The 19,639-nt window shown below is 34.4% G+C and overlaps 1 protein-coding gene across 1 annotated transcript in view; it reads left to right on the top strand.

The window, feature by feature from the left end:
* The window catches only part of RYR2 (ryanodine receptor 2), a gene marked incomplete at both ends in the record, with an annotated part of 341,640 nt that overhangs the window by 173,811 nt on the left and 148,190 nt on the right, over window positions 1–19,639 (top strand). The window contains 8 exons of the mRNA XM_079550429.1: window positions 1,275–1,393; window positions 1,818–1,951; window positions 3,508–3,749; window positions 7,050–7,242; window positions 8,810–9,026; window positions 10,238–10,342; window positions 15,804–15,907; window positions 18,223–18,306. Of these exons, the coding sequence (XP_079406555.1) occupies window positions 1,275–1,393; window positions 1,818–1,951; window positions 3,508–3,749; window positions 7,050–7,242; window positions 8,810–9,026; window positions 10,238–10,342; window positions 15,804–15,907; window positions 18,223–18,306 (1,198 nt within the window). The remainder of the gene's footprint in view (window positions 1–1,274; window positions 1,394–1,817; window positions 1,952–3,507; window positions 3,750–7,049; window positions 7,243–8,809; window positions 9,027–10,237; window positions 10,343–15,803; window positions 15,908–18,222; window positions 18,307–19,639) is intronic.

The raw sequence follows: 19,639 nt of genomic DNA, 5'->3' as shown, positions 1-19,639 counted from the left end.
TTGAGTACAGAGGACACGCATGTGGATGACCCACAATTTTGAAATACTGAAATTTTATAGAATCATAGAATTGTTAGAGTTGGAAGGGTCCTCTGAAGGCCATCTAGTTCAACTCCCCTGCAAGGAGCAGGGACACCACCTCTAGATCAGGTTGCCCAGGGTCTTACCCTGTCTAGACTTAAAAGTGTCCAGGGACAGAGCATCAATCACATTGCTGGGCAACCTGTCCCAGTGCTTCACCATGCTCACTGTAAGAGATTTTTTTCTCTTCTATCTTATCTAAATCTACTCTCTTTGAGCTTGAAAATATTTCCCCCTTGTTTTATTCCCACAGACCCTGCTAAAGTCTCTCCCCTTCTTTCCTGTAGCTCCCTTTTAGATATCAAAAGGCTGCTCTCAAGTCACCTCAGACAGTTCTCCAGACTGAATGGCCCCAGGTCTCTCAGCCTGTCCTCATAGGAAATCCCTCACTGACTTTTTTTATTGTGAAAATTGATAATAATGAACATACTTAATACTTGTCTTTGCCAAATGTGGTAGCTCCCAAAGCAAGTGATGACTTGATCCAGCAGATGTGGGAACCTATCCAAATGCAATGATTCTTAATGGCAAGGACTGCTGCTTCCTTGATATTAGAATTCCACTTAATTGGGAGGCCACTTGTGATTTAGTCATTTTTGCTTGCACATCTTATTTTCAGGTTAGTCTCTATTTATTCTACTGTTTCAAGAACACCACTGTGGGCTTCCAGCTTAACTGTTACATATACAAAGAAAATGATGCAGAATGGGCCAGTGTACTGGGAATTTATCTCTTTTTTTGAAATTGAGGATATAATTCTGTTAATGATTCAAATGGTTTTCTAAGGGAAGAAGCGGAAAACTGTAAATATGGAGAACATATTTTATGTCTAGAATATATATATACGTGCAGTGTCAATTCTTCACCTTTTGAGGCCATTGAAAAGCAGTTCTTTACATTTTGAATTTTTGAGCATTAATTATCACGTATTTATTAGTAAAGTTTTCAATTAATTTACAGTTTTTTCTCCTGTCCTTTCTGACTTTTACTATGCTCATTAATTTTGAGAAATCCAGAAGGATAATACCAATCTTGTTTTTGATTTTATCTGTTGTTTACAGGACTTTCTGAAATTAACAAATTTTACTGGCCAAATATTGGAAAGTAGTATTTGCAATTATAATATTATGTATACTTTGAATTATAATTTCCACCCCTCTGCATACTCCCCTCTCCCCCCCTTTTTTTTCCAGGAATACTAGAAGTTTTACACTGTGTATTGGTGGAAAGCCCTGAAGCTCTAAACATTATTAAGGAAGGACATATTAAATCAATAATCTGTCTTTTGGACAAACATGGAAGAAACCATAAGGTATGCATTGAGAGGGACATATGTAGTTAAACATTCATGAACAAATAAACCACGTTGCTCTGGTCAGATTTCAAATACTTTAAAATAGCATTCAGATTTCAAATACTTTAAAATAGCATTCATAGTTAGGAATTAAACTTTTCCTATAGGCAGTTTGAAGATGCAAAGGTGGAGATGTTATTTGGGTTTTAATGAAAGCACTGATACTAACTCAGTTTCAGAGGAAGCAGGAAGAAAATAACAATATATTAAAAGAATTTCAAAATTGTTTTAAGGATATAAAGTACATCAACACAGTAACTTTATTTTACATGTCTTCCACTAATACAGTACAGAGCATTATATTGCCAGGAGTAACTCAGAGTGATTATGATCTCTAGCATGAAAAATTATTCAAGATGAAAACAAATTTATTTTTTTCCAGGTTTTGGATGTCTTATGTTCTCTCTGTGTATGTCATGGAGTGGCTGTGCGGTCTAATCAACATCTCATCTGTGATAATCTCCTGCCAGGAAGAGATCTGCTCTTACAGACCCGCCTTGTCAACCATGTGAGCAGGTAAAAATAAAGTCTTGTAGGCATGAACAAATCAGAATGAGACTTGTAGTTGAAAAAGACAAAAATATCCACTGCAGAAAAAATGTTTTACATCCAGAACTTTTAATAAGATATTTTACTCTCATTAGGATTTTGAATACTCAATTTTTGTTATGATCAAAATACGAGTAACAGAGTGTTGATGCAGGATAAAGTTGCTCTGAACTATCTCCAATATGTGAAATTATGGAGTCCCTTGAAAAGATGATTTTCTAGATCTAGCTATACTTTCAGAGTACCACTGTTTTGTGGTTGCCGCCTTCTACTAAAGTTGGTCAAAAACAAGAATCTAGCATCAAACACCTTTGTCAGTGTCTTAAAATAATCTTATTAATTTTGCGAGGGCTCTCTATCTCCTTCCCAATGGAAGACTTATGAAAGTTACTTTCCAGCATATGTTAATAACTACTTGGAATGTAAAGTCTTTAACCAGTAAAGTCATACTTATAGAGTAAATGTTTATCCAGAGATTGAACTTACACTGAGGCAGAAGAATCTGGCTGCAAGTGAAGATTCATGTGGTCTTCCTCTGTCTCAAACTTATATCCATTTGGAAAGTCTGCCATTAAGTTAGAATGAAAATTGAAACATGGAAATATTAATTACAATTTGTAGGAATTATATTTTGTAGGATTTATTAGATGCTGAGAAAAGCTAAAAAAAAAATTCAACAGTTGCATATTACAAGGAGACAATTTCAGGTAAAAATAAATCCATACATGAAGATGAAATGAACATTTTCTAGCTGACCCATTCACTTACATTTTTCTTACCCATATGTGAACTTACCCCCTCCCCTCAATCCAGTACACATCCAATAACACACCAACATGGAAAGATTGGATAGTGGGAACAGTTCCATGTCAGCAATAACTTTGAGCAATTGATAAGTAGTAGATAATTAAGACTTGTGTTAAAAATGCATAAGAAGAAATTTTAAAGGTATGAGAACTGATTGAGCTTTTGAGATGACTTGGAAAAGGGGAGGTGGGGCTCTCTCTCAAATGTAGCTGTAGAAAAAATTTCTGTACTTAATGCAGTTTTTTGCTGTTAACTGTGAATGTGTCGTGAATCAGAATATGGATATTCTTGCAGTGGTAAGAAAAAACAATTATTTTTCAAAGATAAGAAAGACCAATTAAATGTTGAGAACATTTGGAGAAAATGAAACTCGCTTGCCTTGCATCACAAATAATTGCCAAAGAGGTCTCTAAGACACTGCTGTTTGACAAACTATTTGAAGGTCCTGCAAAATTTTAGTTGCTTATTACTATTAAATAGTAAATTAGATGTTTAGGTTGATTAAACTGTGGACTCTGGACTAAGTATTATAAAAACTGATACTAAAAAAGAAAAAAAAAAAAAAAAAAGAAAAAGAAGGAGACAAAAGCAGACTTAATTTTACTACTGTTATTTTAAACAAACACGAGTCCTAAATTTGAGTTGAAAAGTCTACAATATTGCATTTTGTTCTTGAGGCTGGGTTTTAATGTCCACGTTTATACTTTCTGTTTTAGCATGCGACCTAATATTTTCTTGGGAATTAGTGAAGGCTCTGCCCAGTACAGAAAATGGTACTATGAACTTATGGTGGACCATCTAGAGCCTTTTGTGACTGCAGAATCAACTCACCTACGAGTAGGCTGGGCTTCAACAGAGGGCTACTCACCGTATCCAGGGGGAGGAGCAGAATGGGGAGGAAATGGTGTTGGTGATGACTTGTATTCTTATGGCTTCGATGGTCTGCATCTGTGGTCAGGTACTTTTTCCTTCCTTTTTCTTTTTTCTCTTTTGTTTTATCCTTATGTTATGCAAGGATCTTAAGCTTGGAACTTAATATCTGCTTGGAACAATGTGTGTTTCTCAGCAGTGAATCAAATGTTTCTGTTGACACTGGAAATATATGAAAAGAGTATCCCACCACAATATGCTTTAAGTTGATTATATCTTGGAAAAATAATATTTTTTACAAAGTAACACAGAATAATTATTTAAGTTGCAGCATGAGAATTTTGGTAGTGGTAGCTCTTGGGTTTTATTTAAAACTTCAAATGTACAAAAAATAATTCTATCAATCAGAAGTCTAAGTTTTTAATTCCACTATGATAGTGGGAGAACAGCCTGAGAGTTTTAATCCATACAAATCTTTTTTTTACCAAGATACATTTTAAATTGGTAGTTGTATAAAAGGGGATTCAAAAACTTATTGAACAGTTTCCTACTACAGTTTCATCTTGTTGAGGAAAAAATATTTTCCCATTTATATTTTGCGATTATTGAACCATACAACTGGAAACTGGCAAGGCTTATTGAACTGGCAATTTGTGCCACTGTGAAAATTTGAAGATCCTTAACAGATGAGAGAGACATTTTAAAGAGTCAGCTCTATGTATGATTTAAGTCTTTGAAGATTTGAGGCACTGTGGCTTGATGCTTGGAAAAGAAGACAGTTTTACACTTCAATAGAATTTTACATCAAAAATAGCAAAAGAATGTATTATTAAGCAATAATATATCCAGTAAAGTGTCTTCTTGGGAATGTAGCTGCCACTTTTGCTCTCATGTATAATGAAAATTGCTTTGGAACAATGTTGCATAATTAATGATGTCAGTAAAGACATGTCATAATTGAGTTTACCAGATAGAATCTTATTAAAGAAGAATCAGGAAATTATGAGCCAACCCAACTGACTCATGTTACATTCATGTTTGAGGAGGAAACAAAAGGTTACTCAATATCAAAATGATTTTTCTACTCAATGGTAAATTCTTAGTTAGAAATATCACAGATTACATAAATAATTATTTCTGGTTCTTTGTTCCATAACCCATCCCAATCAAAAAATTCAGCCCACCTTATAAACACATGTTTTAAATATTCATCTCTGTTGTGAATTTGGCTTGTAGATTTGAAAATATTTCCACCTTTCTTGATAATTTCTAAAGGAAATGTAACACATACATCTGAAACTTAGGACTTTAGGTAGTTGATTGCAAAAAATCATGGCTTTTCTTCTTCCTCCACAATCCCAGGCTGTATCTTGGTGACTCTGAAACATTCTGATAGTCGTTGGAGGATTTAGGCATTAATGAATAGGAACAACAACTCTCTGAGGGGCTGTTCTGGATAGGCCTTTTTCAGAGTCACATTTATTTAATTTATGTTTGTTTCTTTAGTCAAAGATACAAAGATGTGGAACTCATAGAATTTTATTATGCCTAATACTTGAAAAGGTGCTTAGACAATTTTGTCTGACTGTATATGAAGTCAAATAAATTTATATGTTTATTTTGTCAGTCAGTCTTTCATTGAACCCAATACCTTATATTTGGCTAAATTCTAATATCTAAAAAGGCATCTGGTCTCAAGTTGAACTGCTTAAGGAAATAAAGTAGTTACTCTTTTCACTAATAGTTCTTTTAGTGTTTAGTTATTCTTGCCATAAAAAAATAATTTTCTTTGCTTTGAAATTTGAAAACTAGCACTTGACTGTTGTGATGTTTTTATCTGCTATTCTCTACAGCGATCTGTGAGCTTTTGGATGTAGAACTGGTAGAAGATAGTTCCTTTGTGAGACAGTTCTTACACTGTGACTTTTACATTGTTCATCAATGTTCTGTGTAAATTTCTCAGTTTATGAGGTATCTTCCAGGTTTCCCAGCCCTTGTTCACAGGACAGATTACTTTTAAAGCAAATGAACAAAGGCGTAGAGGGAAGGGATATAATCTTGTAAGGGATAGATGAAAGTAGCATGAGTACGTGAAAATAGTTTTCTTCCTTAACTATACTGCTGACTGAATGAAATCATGAAAACTATGGACAGCTGCCTGTATGAGTGGGAACTGATTTTCCTAGAAATTCAGAGCCAGGCTTAATAGATTTATGCTAAAATTAAATGCATGGGATGTTCAACAGGATGCTTATAAGTTCTGTTGTTTTGGGGAAGACTTAGCAGATAGGCATGATTCTGGGAACCAATCCTCCCAGAAACCCATTTCCTGAGGGACCCAACAGAATAGGAGGTGCTGTTTCTACACCTACTGAAAAGTCTTCTAGGATCAGAAAGAGAATATGTTAGACCATTTTTTTGTGTTCAGCTAAAAATGCCTATCTTTAGGCATTTAGGTATTTTAGGTTTTAGGTTAGTCTTTTATGTTTACAAATAGCGGGGAACACAGTTAAAAACTCAATGTTGTGTTCTCACTATCCATTGTTGTTTATCTCATTCAGACATTGCTTAACTTGTCTTTGGAAAACATGTCTAGAGCTATTTTAATACAACTTCAATGTTTTTTTTTTGTTGTTGTTGTGGATGGTAGTAAATTTCAGAAATGGTGATTTCTAATTTCTGCGTTCTTCTCTAGTTTATTTCTCCTAGGAAGCAGGTGTACTTATGTAAATGTAATTTGATGCAAGATAAAATGATCATTTAGAATTAATACTACACATATTAGAGAAAAATACACATATTGGTGAATTTTGAATGCTTCAAAATTGGCGTTATCTTTGATATATGCTGGAAAAATTCTGTTTCAGGGTTTGATTATGAATCTTTGTGGTATCATCTTAAACAGATTTGCAAGAGTACTGTGGTCTGGCTTGTAATAGCAAAAGATAACTCGCTTTTCTTAAATAATTTCAAGTAAAATGTTATTCTTTATATTGAATAATGTATTCTTTAGCTAAGTGTGCTAGATTTCGTGTTACACAATATTTGTTTTGCAGTTTGCACTTAAACTGCTTGTGGGTAATGAAATTTAGATTTTGTTTTTATTGTTTGTATCAATATTTTCACTTACATTAACTATTATTTAGTTTTAATCTCTTATGATTAAAATAGCTTCATGCTTTTGCAGATGCCTTTTTATGCTTTTCTTCATCATATTGCAAGCTTAAAATTCAGATCTTAAAATCAGATATTATCAGATGTCACAGATGTAAATATCTGTGAATTAACACGTGCTCTCTATTGCTTTCTTTATCTTATTTCTAGTCTGCTGTGAACACCTATATAATTCTCAGAAGCTTTTCTAAATGTATCTCCTTTATATCCATAGGCTGTGTAGCTCGAGCAGTAAATTCTCCAAACCAACATCTGTTAAGAACTGAAGATGTTATTAGTTGTTGTTTGGATCTGAGTGCCCCCAGCATCTCTTTTCGGATAAATGGACAGCCAGTTCAAGGAATGTTTGAGAATTTCAACATAGATGGCCTTTTCTTCCCAGTTGTCAGCTTCTCTGCAGGAATAAAGTTAGTATCAAGTCTGTTTTTTCCTGGGATTCTTGTTTTCATTAGATGTTAATATACAAAATTATTTCCCTGGTTGTCTTCACTCTCATTTCCCTTTCTGACATCTGCTTCTTTGGCACAGCTCCAATTCTTAGCTATTGAAACTACAAAGGAATCCTGAAGAGATGGTGCTTCTGTTGTTTTTCATCACTTGAATAAGTTTATTCAAGTGGATTGCAAATAGGACTCAAAGTTTTATCTTCACTACAATGCCCATAGATAGATATTAACTTTATGAATAGCTCCCTTAAACCTATATGGGAAGATAAAAAATGATCTTCGATATTAAAAATGTTTGCCCTGAGGCAATTGTTAGAAGCAAGTATACTATTAGCACTGACCTTAAGAAATGTTGGTATGCTTTCTTTTCAACAGAATGGACTAACAGAAATTCAGTCAATCCATACTCTGATTGTTGTTCTGATTTGCTGTAAAATTTCAAGTCCCGCTTGAGGTGCTGAATTTCTACTTTCATTTTTTCAGTTGTTTGAGACAGTAGTATTAAAAAAGATTGCATGAAGTTCCAGCAGGAGACCTGACTTGAGCAGAACTGATGAAAGTTGAGGGTGAAAGTTGGTTTCTGCTGGAAAGAAAGCAATGTTTTGTTAGAGATCATTCAGAAACTGTGGTGAACAGTATAGAAGCAAAGAACTAGCATCTCATTCCAGATGCAAAGTACACTTCTTTAGTCTTTGCCATGCATAATACAGTTATGGATGATAAGGTAGTAAAATTATAGAAGTAAATGCCATGAAATGCAAAACTGTGCACCTGCGTGCTTTACCTCCCTAATAAAAAAAAAAACATTTGACAGATACTATTCACATGCTTTGTCTGCTTTTGGAAAATGTTTAGATCTGTACTAATAACGGTTTTAGAAAACACATAGCAAATATAAAAGAGGACACATGATTCTGTTGCAAGGCTGGGGTTTCTGGTTTTTTTGCTTTTGATTTCTTCTGGTTGGAAATGTGCATGATTTCATTCACTAAATTTTTCAATCACAAAAAAAAAAAAAAGAATTTGTTCATAATAAAAAAAAAGTCAAATTTGTAATGAGTAAAGAATTCTTCCTCCTGAGTTTCTACTAAAATGACAGGTGCATGTTTTAGTGAAGAAAATAGGGGTGTTGTATTGCATGCTAAGCATTTCCTTTTCTGTGTGAGAAAAGGAAAAGTCATATTTTGCTAGATTTCCAGGCTCATTTCTCAAATTGTAGGGAATTGAGAATTCCCACTGGAGAAACTTGAGTGGTTGCTGATTGATTGCTGTAGGTTGTAATCTCAGCCTCACTTAGAATGCTTTTATTGAAGTGAAAATGAACCAAAATGAAGAAAAATATTTAGTTTTCCCTCACATTTTTTGCACTTGCTACTCCAACACTACTGGAGTGTGAACACAAACAGTGCAAATAAGCTTTTATTTTTTTATTTTTTCCCAGTAGCACTCAGTAGTTGTGAAGCTGACAAACTGATTAGGTTTGACACCAGAAGTGTTCCAATTATCTAAATTAACTCTGCTTTTACAGGGTACGCTTCTTGCTTGGAGGTCGTCATGGAGAATTCAAGTTCCTTCCTCCACCTGGATATGCCCCTTGCTTTGAAGCTGTTCTACCAAAAGAGAAACTGAAAGTGGAGCATAGCCGAGAGTACAAGCAGGATCGAAGCTATACGAGAGATCTTCTGGGTCCCACTCTCAATCTGTCACAAGCAGCTTTCACCCCAGTTCCTGTAGATACTAGCCAGGTATTGAAACTAAAAGATCGCACTTTGTTTCCCAAACACAGATATTATAGATCTATGTTATTTCTCATTGGACTGAATTTAAATGTCTCAATTTTTTTTTTTTCTCAGAATTTGTTTGATGCATTACACAGCTAGAGATTGAAAAATGGAAAAAAGTCAAAGGTTCTGTGAAGTTCTTGTAGTACTCAAATATATTTTCAGTTCACAGACACTGCAATGAAGACTGCTTTATCTTTAATATTAGAGTATGTAAAAAAAGAGTATTTTAATTTCGTGCTTTGTCGTTTGCCACTGTCCTGTCACTAGAAATTTTTATAACAGCTTAATTAAAATTACTGAAGGTTTTGATTTAAGACCAACTTCAGTCCTCTTCCTTTGCTGTCCTTGTAGGTTACTGAGAGTGGCATTAAACTCACTGTACTCAGGAAACGGCTCTGAAGTTGTATTTCTAAGTTTTTTCTCGTAGTTGTTCTTAAATTTGACCGGAGTTCTTGGTAATAGAATTTTTGGACAAGATCAAATTTTTGTGAACATGTTTTAACATGTTTAGGAACCTGTCCCTGGAACAAAGGAAATTGCTCCTGTATTGCCAATATGTGCTAAATACAAGATTCTGCACGTGTCCTTGTGGTTATTGTTAATTACAAATAGGGTAACACTGTGATCATTTATAGAACTTTGTATTTAGGGTCTCTTTTTTTTTTTTTTTTTGAGACAACATCCAACTGCAAAGTTTGGAGGTGATGTCCCAATCTCTCTTTTTCTATTGAGGTGCACTTCTCAAACTTTTATATTTGTCTGAAGTATTCTGAAGAAAACAACTGTTATTCAGATTTTTACTTTTTTTTTTTTTATTTTTAATCTGAGAAGTATTCTTAGTTTGAGTCGTCTATAGACAGCTGTCATGACTGTGTTCTGTGACATTTGAAGGTATTCGAATTAAAACTGTTTTCCTTTGCTGGTCAAACTCTGGGATTTGTAGATTAGGGTATTTCTTGATCTAAGAATTTTGTCTCACTTTAGGAATGATTGTTTATTTTGTTATTGATTGTTTTATTGTTATTATTGTTTGTCCTATATATCGATAAGAATGAATGATTATTCAGGATTAGTTGAGGGATGTGAATTATGTCAAGTTTGACAACTGTAGAGGTCTGTTGCTCTGTTGAGCAACTTCTTTGTAATAACATCTTTTTCTTTTCTCTCTTTAGATTGTTTTGCCTCCCCACCTGGAAAGAATTAGAGAAAAGTTAGCAGAGAACATCCATGAACTTTGGGTTATGAATAAGATTGAACTGGGCTGGCAGTACGGACCAGTACGTACCTTCTTTATTAATTTTCTGTTAATTATGTGATATTGCTTAGCAAATCAGTTTCAGTGTGCTAATGGGACTGATTTATTTTTATTATCTTTCCAAGGTTATTAAGATTTTAGACCCTTTCCACTGCAAGACAGTAGGAAAATCAACAGCAGTTGTATAACTGAATTTGTATATTGTAGAATAAAAATTCTGAGGTTAAAGTTGTTTGCTGCTCACATTTTCTACCAGTCTAATGGCACAGAAAGCATAGAGTGGGTTTTACACCTTATATTTGGTCTTGGGCAAGACATTTAGTTGTCTGGTAGTGTAAGTCAATAAAAACCATGATTCTTGGTTCTCTTTGCACGAACAGTCTGACATCTTTCAAAAGTTCTAAACATAATATATTCATGAAAAATAAATATTTTGTATTTTCTGAGGATGGGAAATGCCATTAAATGTACTTTCCATCCATGTCTCCTACTTTTCAGGCTAATACATGCATTGAACTCTTTTCATGGAATATGACTAAGCAATTTCTGTGACTTCTGGCTTTGTTGCAAAATGCAATCCAGTTTGTTGATTATTTTTTTTTAATCAATTATAAAATATATTTTAAAAAAATCTATAGGTTAGCTATTTGGATTCCAGATGTTATTGCTTGTGAAGTATTGCTGTGGAGAACATAAAATCATCCAGTAAAGGCTAGATATGTGCAAGTACAGAAACAGTATAGTATTTTGCTTAAATATATATATTGGTCATCTTATATGGCTGGGCATAGGTATTGTATTTGGTGCAGCATGCTGAAATACTTTAAAAGATTTGATTAATAGAGATTTGTTGATTTTGTTTGTTTGTTTGTTTGCCTTTCCCACCACATCAAACAAACAGCATCAAAAGTTAATGTGACAAAGTATAGTCATTGTGGGATAGTCACATCAGATGTGAAATAAATTGCAAATACTTTCAGTGTTCCAATACTTACCATCAAGGATCTGACTGTAATTTTGAATGCTATTTTCACTTAGTTATATAAATAGTATTGAGTCAAGCAACGATAAATGTAATTATGTGCAGTACGAAACAGGGTGTTGAAACTTTTAAGATGTTCTGCTTGCTTTCCCTGGCTTTACTGTTCTGCAGTTCGATGTATTCAACTGGGAACGTAACAAAATATATGCTAATTGTCTCCTGGAGACTGACTCCTTAATCATTTTGGTTTTTCACATGTGTTTTTATCAGTTTAAGCACTGTAGCTAACTTTGGTTACCTGAGTTGGTGCGTTACAGTTACTGAGTACTGAGGCAAGGTATTTTATATATAAAATACACTAGGCTAGGTAATTCTATTAATTTTGGAAATCAGAATAAAAATGAGATCCAATATTGAAATTAGCTATGCTAATTTAGAACTAAAGTGTTTCTCCTAATTGGAGACTATTCTTAGACTTTTTATTGATGTAGATTACTATAGGTCTTGGAAGAAATTTGTAAGTAACATTTTTAGTGTCTGCTAAAGAAAGCTTCTTGTTTTGTTTGCTAAATATTTCGAACAAGTTGCTTGACGGTTTAATTGGTTGTATTGCCTGTCCAAAGAACATTAATTTCATCAAGTGCAGAAAAATATCCCATTGAGATTGTAAATATTTTTCAAATGAAAGCATAAACAGCTGTCTGCTGTTCAATTTGATAATTACTGTGTGCTTAGATGAAAATGAAAAAATGTGTTAGTAGTGTTAGAAAGGAGTGTGACTTATTTTTTTAGAAGATTAAATGGACTTGAATGAATAGGAATGTCTAATTTAGATACTGTTATTAAAAACGTAAAACTGAAAAATAGAATATGATAAATAGAAAATAAATTCCAATTATGAATGATCAATCTTCATGTTCACTCTGTGGATACTCATGCTTAATTAAAGTGTAGAACTTGAAATTACAGAGACTTTATCAACAAGGTAAGGTTTGAAGATGACAACATTTTGGTTTCCTGCTTTAACATATAGCGTTTATGTGTCAGTGTTATAATTGCTTTTTTTTTTTTTTTTTTTTTTTTTTTAGGTATTATTACAGATATTTTAAGTATTGCACAGATATCAGTTTTATTTTCAGGATGCTGTAATGTTTTTCCTTGCAAGACATTTACAGTTTAAAAAAAAAAAGAAACAGGAAAAAAAAAAAAAAAAAACCAACAAAAAACAAATGTGATATGCAAAGCAAGTGATGTGTTTGTGTGATATATTAATTCCTTGAAAGTCAGAATTTATATGCCAGTTTATGTGCTATTGACTTTCTTTTTTAAACATAAAATCAGATTCTGTAGGTAAATAATAGATCAGGCAAAATTATTGAGAACGAATTATACCTAGTTTGATGGTACAGTTTCATTGAGAAATTCAGCAGTGGTCCAGCAGTTGAAATAATTGAAAACCCATTCTGTATTCACTGATTTGGGAAAAAAAAATGGTTTTATAATTTTAACATCCTATTTACCAGCAGAATTATAATTGATCAAGAATTGTCAACAATGGTATTTTTGCAATAACTTTCATTTTACGTCTCTAAAGATTAATATAAATGGTGAACTTATGGTCCTTGAAATTTTGAGGGCTTCTCTAAAAGTAACGCCTCCTATTTTATGAAGTTGACCTACAGCACCAGAGGTGGATGTTGGTGGTATGGCAGTAGAGGTTGAACCCTTCCCACCAATATTCCATTAAATTTCGTTGCCACGTGACAGATAGCAGCAGAGGCGCAGTCTGACAAAATGGTGTCTGGCATGGACAGCATATGAAATAAAGATGTGAAATTGAATTCCTGTGCGTGGAAAAAACTGCATGCGTTGACATTCATCAGCACTTGCTGAATGTTCATGGAGGCCAAAGAGTGGATGTGAACACGGTGAGGCTATGAGTGGTACATTTCAGCAGTGGCAACAGTGATGTGAAAGATGAGCCACTTTCTGGACAGCTATATACAGCTGTCACACCACGTAATGAAACAGGTCTTGATCAGCTCATCTGCATTAATATTTTGTAAAATAGTGTTTTTCAGTTGAGAATTTAGTTGAGAATAGTGTTATGCTCTTTGTAGTTGTAGATTCAGTGGAAATGAATAGAAGGCATTATTTTGGAGCAATCTAAACATCGTTTTAAATAGATTGTGTGCTGAAGTGCTGTCAGTGGCACTCCATGTCCTTTGTTTTCTGTGCAGAGTGTATGCCATTCAAACCCCAGTATTATTCACCAGAGTACAGAAAACATATTGAATAAAAAATTAGAGCTCAAATAGTAAAAGTGGATATAATTATATTTATACTATGAATACCTACAGAAATATCGCATAACTACATTATTTTAATATGTTAAAACCATTTTCATGGCAAAAAATATATTTCCACTCTTTATTAAGTACTATGAGGACCTGCTCTGTGGCAGTAGCTTGTTATTATAGCTTGAAGCCGTGGAACTGCTGCTGACCTAGTTGTCTGTGAAGTACAGACAGTCTGATAATATGGTGTTCTAGTTTCTGTTTGCTGAGTGTTCGATTTTCTTGTCTACTTGTACAACAGAGGTGCCCATGACTACGTACTTCTGTAATAGTTCTGAAGCTGCTTAAGAAATGCGATTGCAGGAGCAAATCAAATTACTATTTCTAATTACAGAACAAAGACAAAAATGTAGTTGAGGACTGCAGCGCATTCTCAAAGACTAGCTTTGGTGTGTTACTTTCATGCTGCTCAAAGGAATAAATGCTGAGCCTTCTGCTTCTTAAGTACCAACTTTGTCTCAAGCTGGATAACTGGAATAATAGCCACTATTGGAAAGGGTGTGAAATGGCCACTACCATTGGAAACGGTGTGAAATTGAGAACTCTGGCAACATTGGAAAAGAACATATATTTTTAAACTCCGTAAAAATGGAAGATGCTTATTTCTGTGATGATTTTCTATGTCTTCAACAAGGATACTCCAAGAGTACAGTTAACTGCATGTAGAACGAGATAGCAGTAGGTATTGCCAGTTGTTACAGAAGCACAGGACTGCATGAATAGGCTTACCTCTCCTCAAGATCTGTTAAACTAAAAATTGTTTTTGAGAGCTAAAGGAGTCACAAAAGCATTTCTGTAGGGTTGTGATGTCCTCTCCTGTGTTGAACTTTTCTTCACGGCATACCATGCTATGGGTAGAACTCTTGAGGTGTTCCCCAGCCTGCACCTGGTGAAGTGAAACAGGTTAACGTTTGGTATCGTGTTGGCTGACTTTCTCTGTTGAAAGCTGCAGAGGCCATACCATCTCTGTAGTGCAGCTGTCATTTGTTGAGTGAATAAAAACACCACATATTCTGGCTGTCAGGGAGAAGGCATGCTTGGATTTATCTCCTCAGATCTGTTTCTGAAACCTTACAAAAAACTAACTTGCAAACTAGTGACTGCCTTATATTTAGTGCATTATTTCTAAAGTGTGTTGTGTTTCAGTTTCAAATCTGTAAATTTGTAGATTAATTGAACTGAAGCTCTAAAAACAAGTGGCAATGGAAAAAAATTACAACCTTCATTATTTTCTCCTGAATCGTAACTTTATTACCAACATTTTCATTTAAATCAGTTAATATTTGCAACTAGTATATTTTTAATCAAGCCTTCTTGTAAGACATAGTCCTAGTACATTTTGTTGGCTGAACTCTCATGGGTTGAAGATGCAGGTCTGAGAGGAGTAGAATGCTCAACTATCTCAACCTTTGAGGTTGCCTTTCCCAATTACGAACAATATTGGGCTAAAACTGTGTATAGGAAGTGCTGGTTAAAAATATTTTTGATCAAATTTTGAGTTGATAAAAATATGGGTTTTTCTAAATTACGATGACTGCTGTTAATGCAGTAAAAGAAAATTAGTGTTCCAGTCATTTGTGACTGCTCAGTTGTTGAATTCTTCTTGTATACCACTGGACATAACTTTGACAATATAAACATTCAGTGAAGAAAAAGATAGGCTAGATTTATCCTTAATTCTGTAATCTTTACATTCATAGGCTAATCAACATTTATACAAATTCAATATATAATTTTTCAAACAGTTTGCTTCAAATATTTATGACTGTATGTCAAAACACAAGCTCTATCCTTGAACTTTATATATTTGATATGAACTATCATGATAACGATATGTTATATGTTATATAATATATAACATATGTAATGTTATATATACATATATGTTATATAATACATGCAAATCAGCATGTATTCCACTTGAGATCTGCAAATCTGAAGTTTATCTGAAATTTAATTGCAAATGCTGCCTTACCTTAACAGAATGACTATACTCTGAGAGTACAGATTTCCTGTTTTTTTTTTAAATGCTACTCAGTTTGAGTAATGCTGACAAAATCAGCCTTAAGTACTTAGTGTTTTGAACTGTTTTGAAATTTCAGCAAGTTTTAAAGATATATTAATTTTTTTTACTGTCTTTTCAGGTTAGAGATGACAACAAAAGACAGCACCCATGCTTAGTGGAGTTCTCAAAATTGCCGGAGCAGGAAAGAAATTATAACTTACAAATGTCTCTTGAAACACTAAAGTAAGTTGCTCAAGCTTCTGAAGCCTACAGTAAGCTTTCATCAGACCTATGGAGTTGCAGTTTCCAAGATTATAATTTGACACATTTCCTACTGAGTGATGTATTCAAGCTGCGTACCGACCTGCACTTCTTCCATCGAAGATTTTCATAAATGGTTAAATTATTGTGTTAATGGTGTTTCTGAAATGGCAACTCTGACAGTTTTTGTCTAGTTTGGAGGAAAGAGAACTAAATTTAAGCTTTGAGAAAAACATTTACATCTTGTTTGGTTTACTTCAATTTAGTCTAATTAGTTTTAATTTTCTGAGTTGATGAAACCTACTTTGATGATTGCATTGGGATTATGTGGCAAGGTTTTGGTAGCAGGGAGGACTGAAGAGGTGGTCTGTGTGAGAAGAGCCCAAAAGCTGCCCCATGTGGCTCCAAAACAGATCTGCCCCTGACCAGAATTGAGCCTGTAAAAGCATGAGAAAATATGAGAGAAACAGCCCTTCATACACCAAGGCAACTGCTGCAAGAGTTGCTCCAGGCACTGAGCAGAAGTTCCCTGCAGCCCAGCATAAGCCTATGGAGGATGAAGCTGTCCCTCTGCAGCCACTGGGCACCACATGCAGCTAACAATGGCCTGGCTTGTATCAGAAATAGTATGTACAGCAGGTCTAAGGAAGAGGTGGTTCTCCTGTACTGATCTCTTGTGAGGCTGCGGCTTGAATACTGTGTATAGTTTTGGGCTCCTCCCTGCAGGAAAGACATTGAAGTCCTGCAGTGTGTCTAAATAAGGGCAGTGAAGCTGTGAAAGATCAGGATCAGAGGACTTAGCAAGAGTGAGTGAGGGAACTGGAGTCGTTCAGCCTAGAGAAAAGTAGATTCAGAGGAGACCAGATCACTCGCTACAACTGCCTCCGAAGAAGGTTATAATGTGGTGAAAGTCAGTCTCTTCCCAAATGCATCAAGCAATCAGATAGAAGGAAAAAGTTTCAAGTTGCATCAGGGGAGGGTTAAGTTGCATACTGGGAAAAATTGTGAAGGATGGATTACTGTGGTGTGAACCCCATATTGGAACAGTTCTTGAAGAGCTGCTGTCTGTGGAAAGCCCACGTAGGATCAGTTTGGGAATACCAGCATCTGGTGGGAGGAAGCTCACACTGGAGCAGGGGAAAAGAGTGATTGTGAAGGTGTAGCAGATGACGAAGTATTATGAACAGACCACAACCTCCATTCTCCTTTCTCCTGTACTGCTCAGAAGGAGGAGGGAGAAGATGGATGTAGGAAGAAGTTGTTTTTAGTTTGCTTTTAGTCTGTTAGTCACAGGTACTAAGTCTCTCTATGCTGAGTTCTGTTTTACCCATGATAGTAATTGGTGAGTAATCTCCCCATCTTTATTTCAACCCTTGAACACTTTTTGTCTTTTGAGGAGGCAGAGAGAGAATGGTGTGGTGGAGTTCAGCTTCTCATCAGTGTAAGAACACCATGACAATTTATTTTTGGACATGACTAACAGTGAGCTATTTCTGTCTCTGTGTGTATTGCCATAGAACAGTAATATGCATTACGGGATGAGCAGTTAGATGTGTGAGTTTCATGAAGCTCTGCAGCTGGAATTCTAGAAAATTTTAGTAGGATGTTAATAGTTGTATTGAAATCTTGCACCTTTTTACAGCGTATTTACTTCTGTACTACATAGCACACTGAATCTATCTTAAACCTTTTTCTTTGAAGTGGGTTAGTATCAGATATCCATATTAAGTATTATGATGGCTGTTTTGCTGTAATGCTTGGAGTGTATTTTGCTGTCAGGTCTTTTTTTTTTTAATAGTGTGACCTAACGAAAACCAGATCCAATTAAAATCCTAGAATAACATCATCTCTTTCTGAAGATACGTTCCAAGAATAACAATTGACGTTTCCTGTCTTTTCTCTTTTCATCAGCTTAGGAGTAAATAATGTAACATAAAAAAGTTTTGATTTGCAACAATATAATACATATATAAACCATAGGAATAGCTATGTAAAGCAGAAATATGTATTTGAAGGACAGGGAATCTTTTAACTGCGGCCTTGTAAAGATGGCAGACTATATGATGATTACATGTTGAAATAATCTCATATTTTTACTAAAATGTTTGAGAACACCTTGTGGCATTTTCTTACCACCATAAAGGATATTACCTATACAAATGGATGGTGTTGATTTTTCCATGTTATTTTGTCGTTCTGTAGGTCTCATTTATTTGTTGTATGGTGTCGTTTACATACCTGGCAACTCTGGATATAGAAACATTGGCAGTAATTTGTCTGTGATTCTTGTGTTCTAGAACCCTGCTGGCATTAGGCTGCCATGTTGGAATTGCTGATGAACATGCTGAAGAAAAAGTGAAAAAAATGAAACTTCCAAAGAAGTAAGTTGAAATTTAACTGCATTTTTTTTTTTTGTTAGGCACTATGACTATAGCAAATTGGGTTTGATTTTGTGTAGCTATTTTTGTAGATAATTTGGTATATATGTATGCATTTATAGGTGATTAGAAATTTATATGTACCTATGCTTATATTTTTCCTTTTAGATACTTACAATCTGATGTGTAGACAAAGTTGAGGTTTTCTGTGATTTTTGTTGAGATGTCTGGCATTCTATTTATTATTACAAGGTTCTTTATTTATAGAGTCTAGAGCAGCAACTTTTCATTTGATATTTACAGCAAACTTGTCAATATATTTTGCCATGCTGTAATTTTTAAAGCAACCATTTGAAAGTCTTGGAATGACTGTACTGGGCCATCATAATAACTTGATTGCAAAGAATCAAAGATTTGCAACCAGATCTGTCTGTCTCTGTCTCTCTCTCTCTCTCTCTCTTCTTTTATTTTTTTTATTTGAATGAGGGCAGAACTCAACTGCTGATCAGACTAAAAAATTTCTGGTTTTGTTGCCAGTATTATTATTACTGTCACTATTATTTTAACATGTCTAAGCATACTTGTTAAAAGATTGAAAAAACTTGTGAATCCTGGGCAAGTCTCCCTCATTCAGAAAACTCTGCTTTGAAGATTTTTGGGCTAGAGGTATTTCATAAATCCTGCAGTTGAAGTGTCATAGGTTTTGGCTTTAAGTTTGGTTTATTTGCTGCATGCAATTGGTCTGTGCGTTGTGTCCTTTACTGAAGAAAACCTGGTTGTAAGCAGAGTGGGAGATAACTAAATCTGTGGGAACAACTTCACAAATGCGAACAACACTTCATTCTTAGTACAGCTAAATGTAGTGAGGAAACTCCTCAAGTCACGCATCAGTTTTAAATATTTGCTTCTAAGATTTAAAGGTTATCTAAGGATTGAGATATTATAAAAGAAAATGTACAATAAAGAGGCTTCATGTGATCTTGAGTAATCCATTTAACCTATTTTGTTTTACATCTTCTTATGTAATAGAGAATATTTTCTTCCATCAGTAGAAGGTTTTCAGACTGCAATAATTATTAACAAGAATTCAGAGGAAATAAATTAATGTTCATATAAGTATATAGATATGTAACATCTGAATCTACTCCTTTAATGTGAGAAAGTACTAAAATACTTCAAAAACATTTTTAGTGCAAATCATTTTGTGTAGCTTTTATTGTTTCTGCATTTACTTCATCCCATCAAGATACAATTACCTTAAAGAAAAAATAACAAATGTCAGTAGAGTATTATTATTTACATTAGAAGACAAATTATTTTTATTGATGTGTTGCAC

Source organism: Tetrao urogallus, assembly GCF_951394365.1.
Source record: "Tetrao urogallus genome assembly, chromosome: 2".
NCBI lineage: Eukaryota > Metazoa > Chordata > Aves > Galliformes > Phasianidae > Tetrao > Tetrao urogallus.
This window is presented reverse-complemented; position numbering and strand designations above follow the sequence as displayed.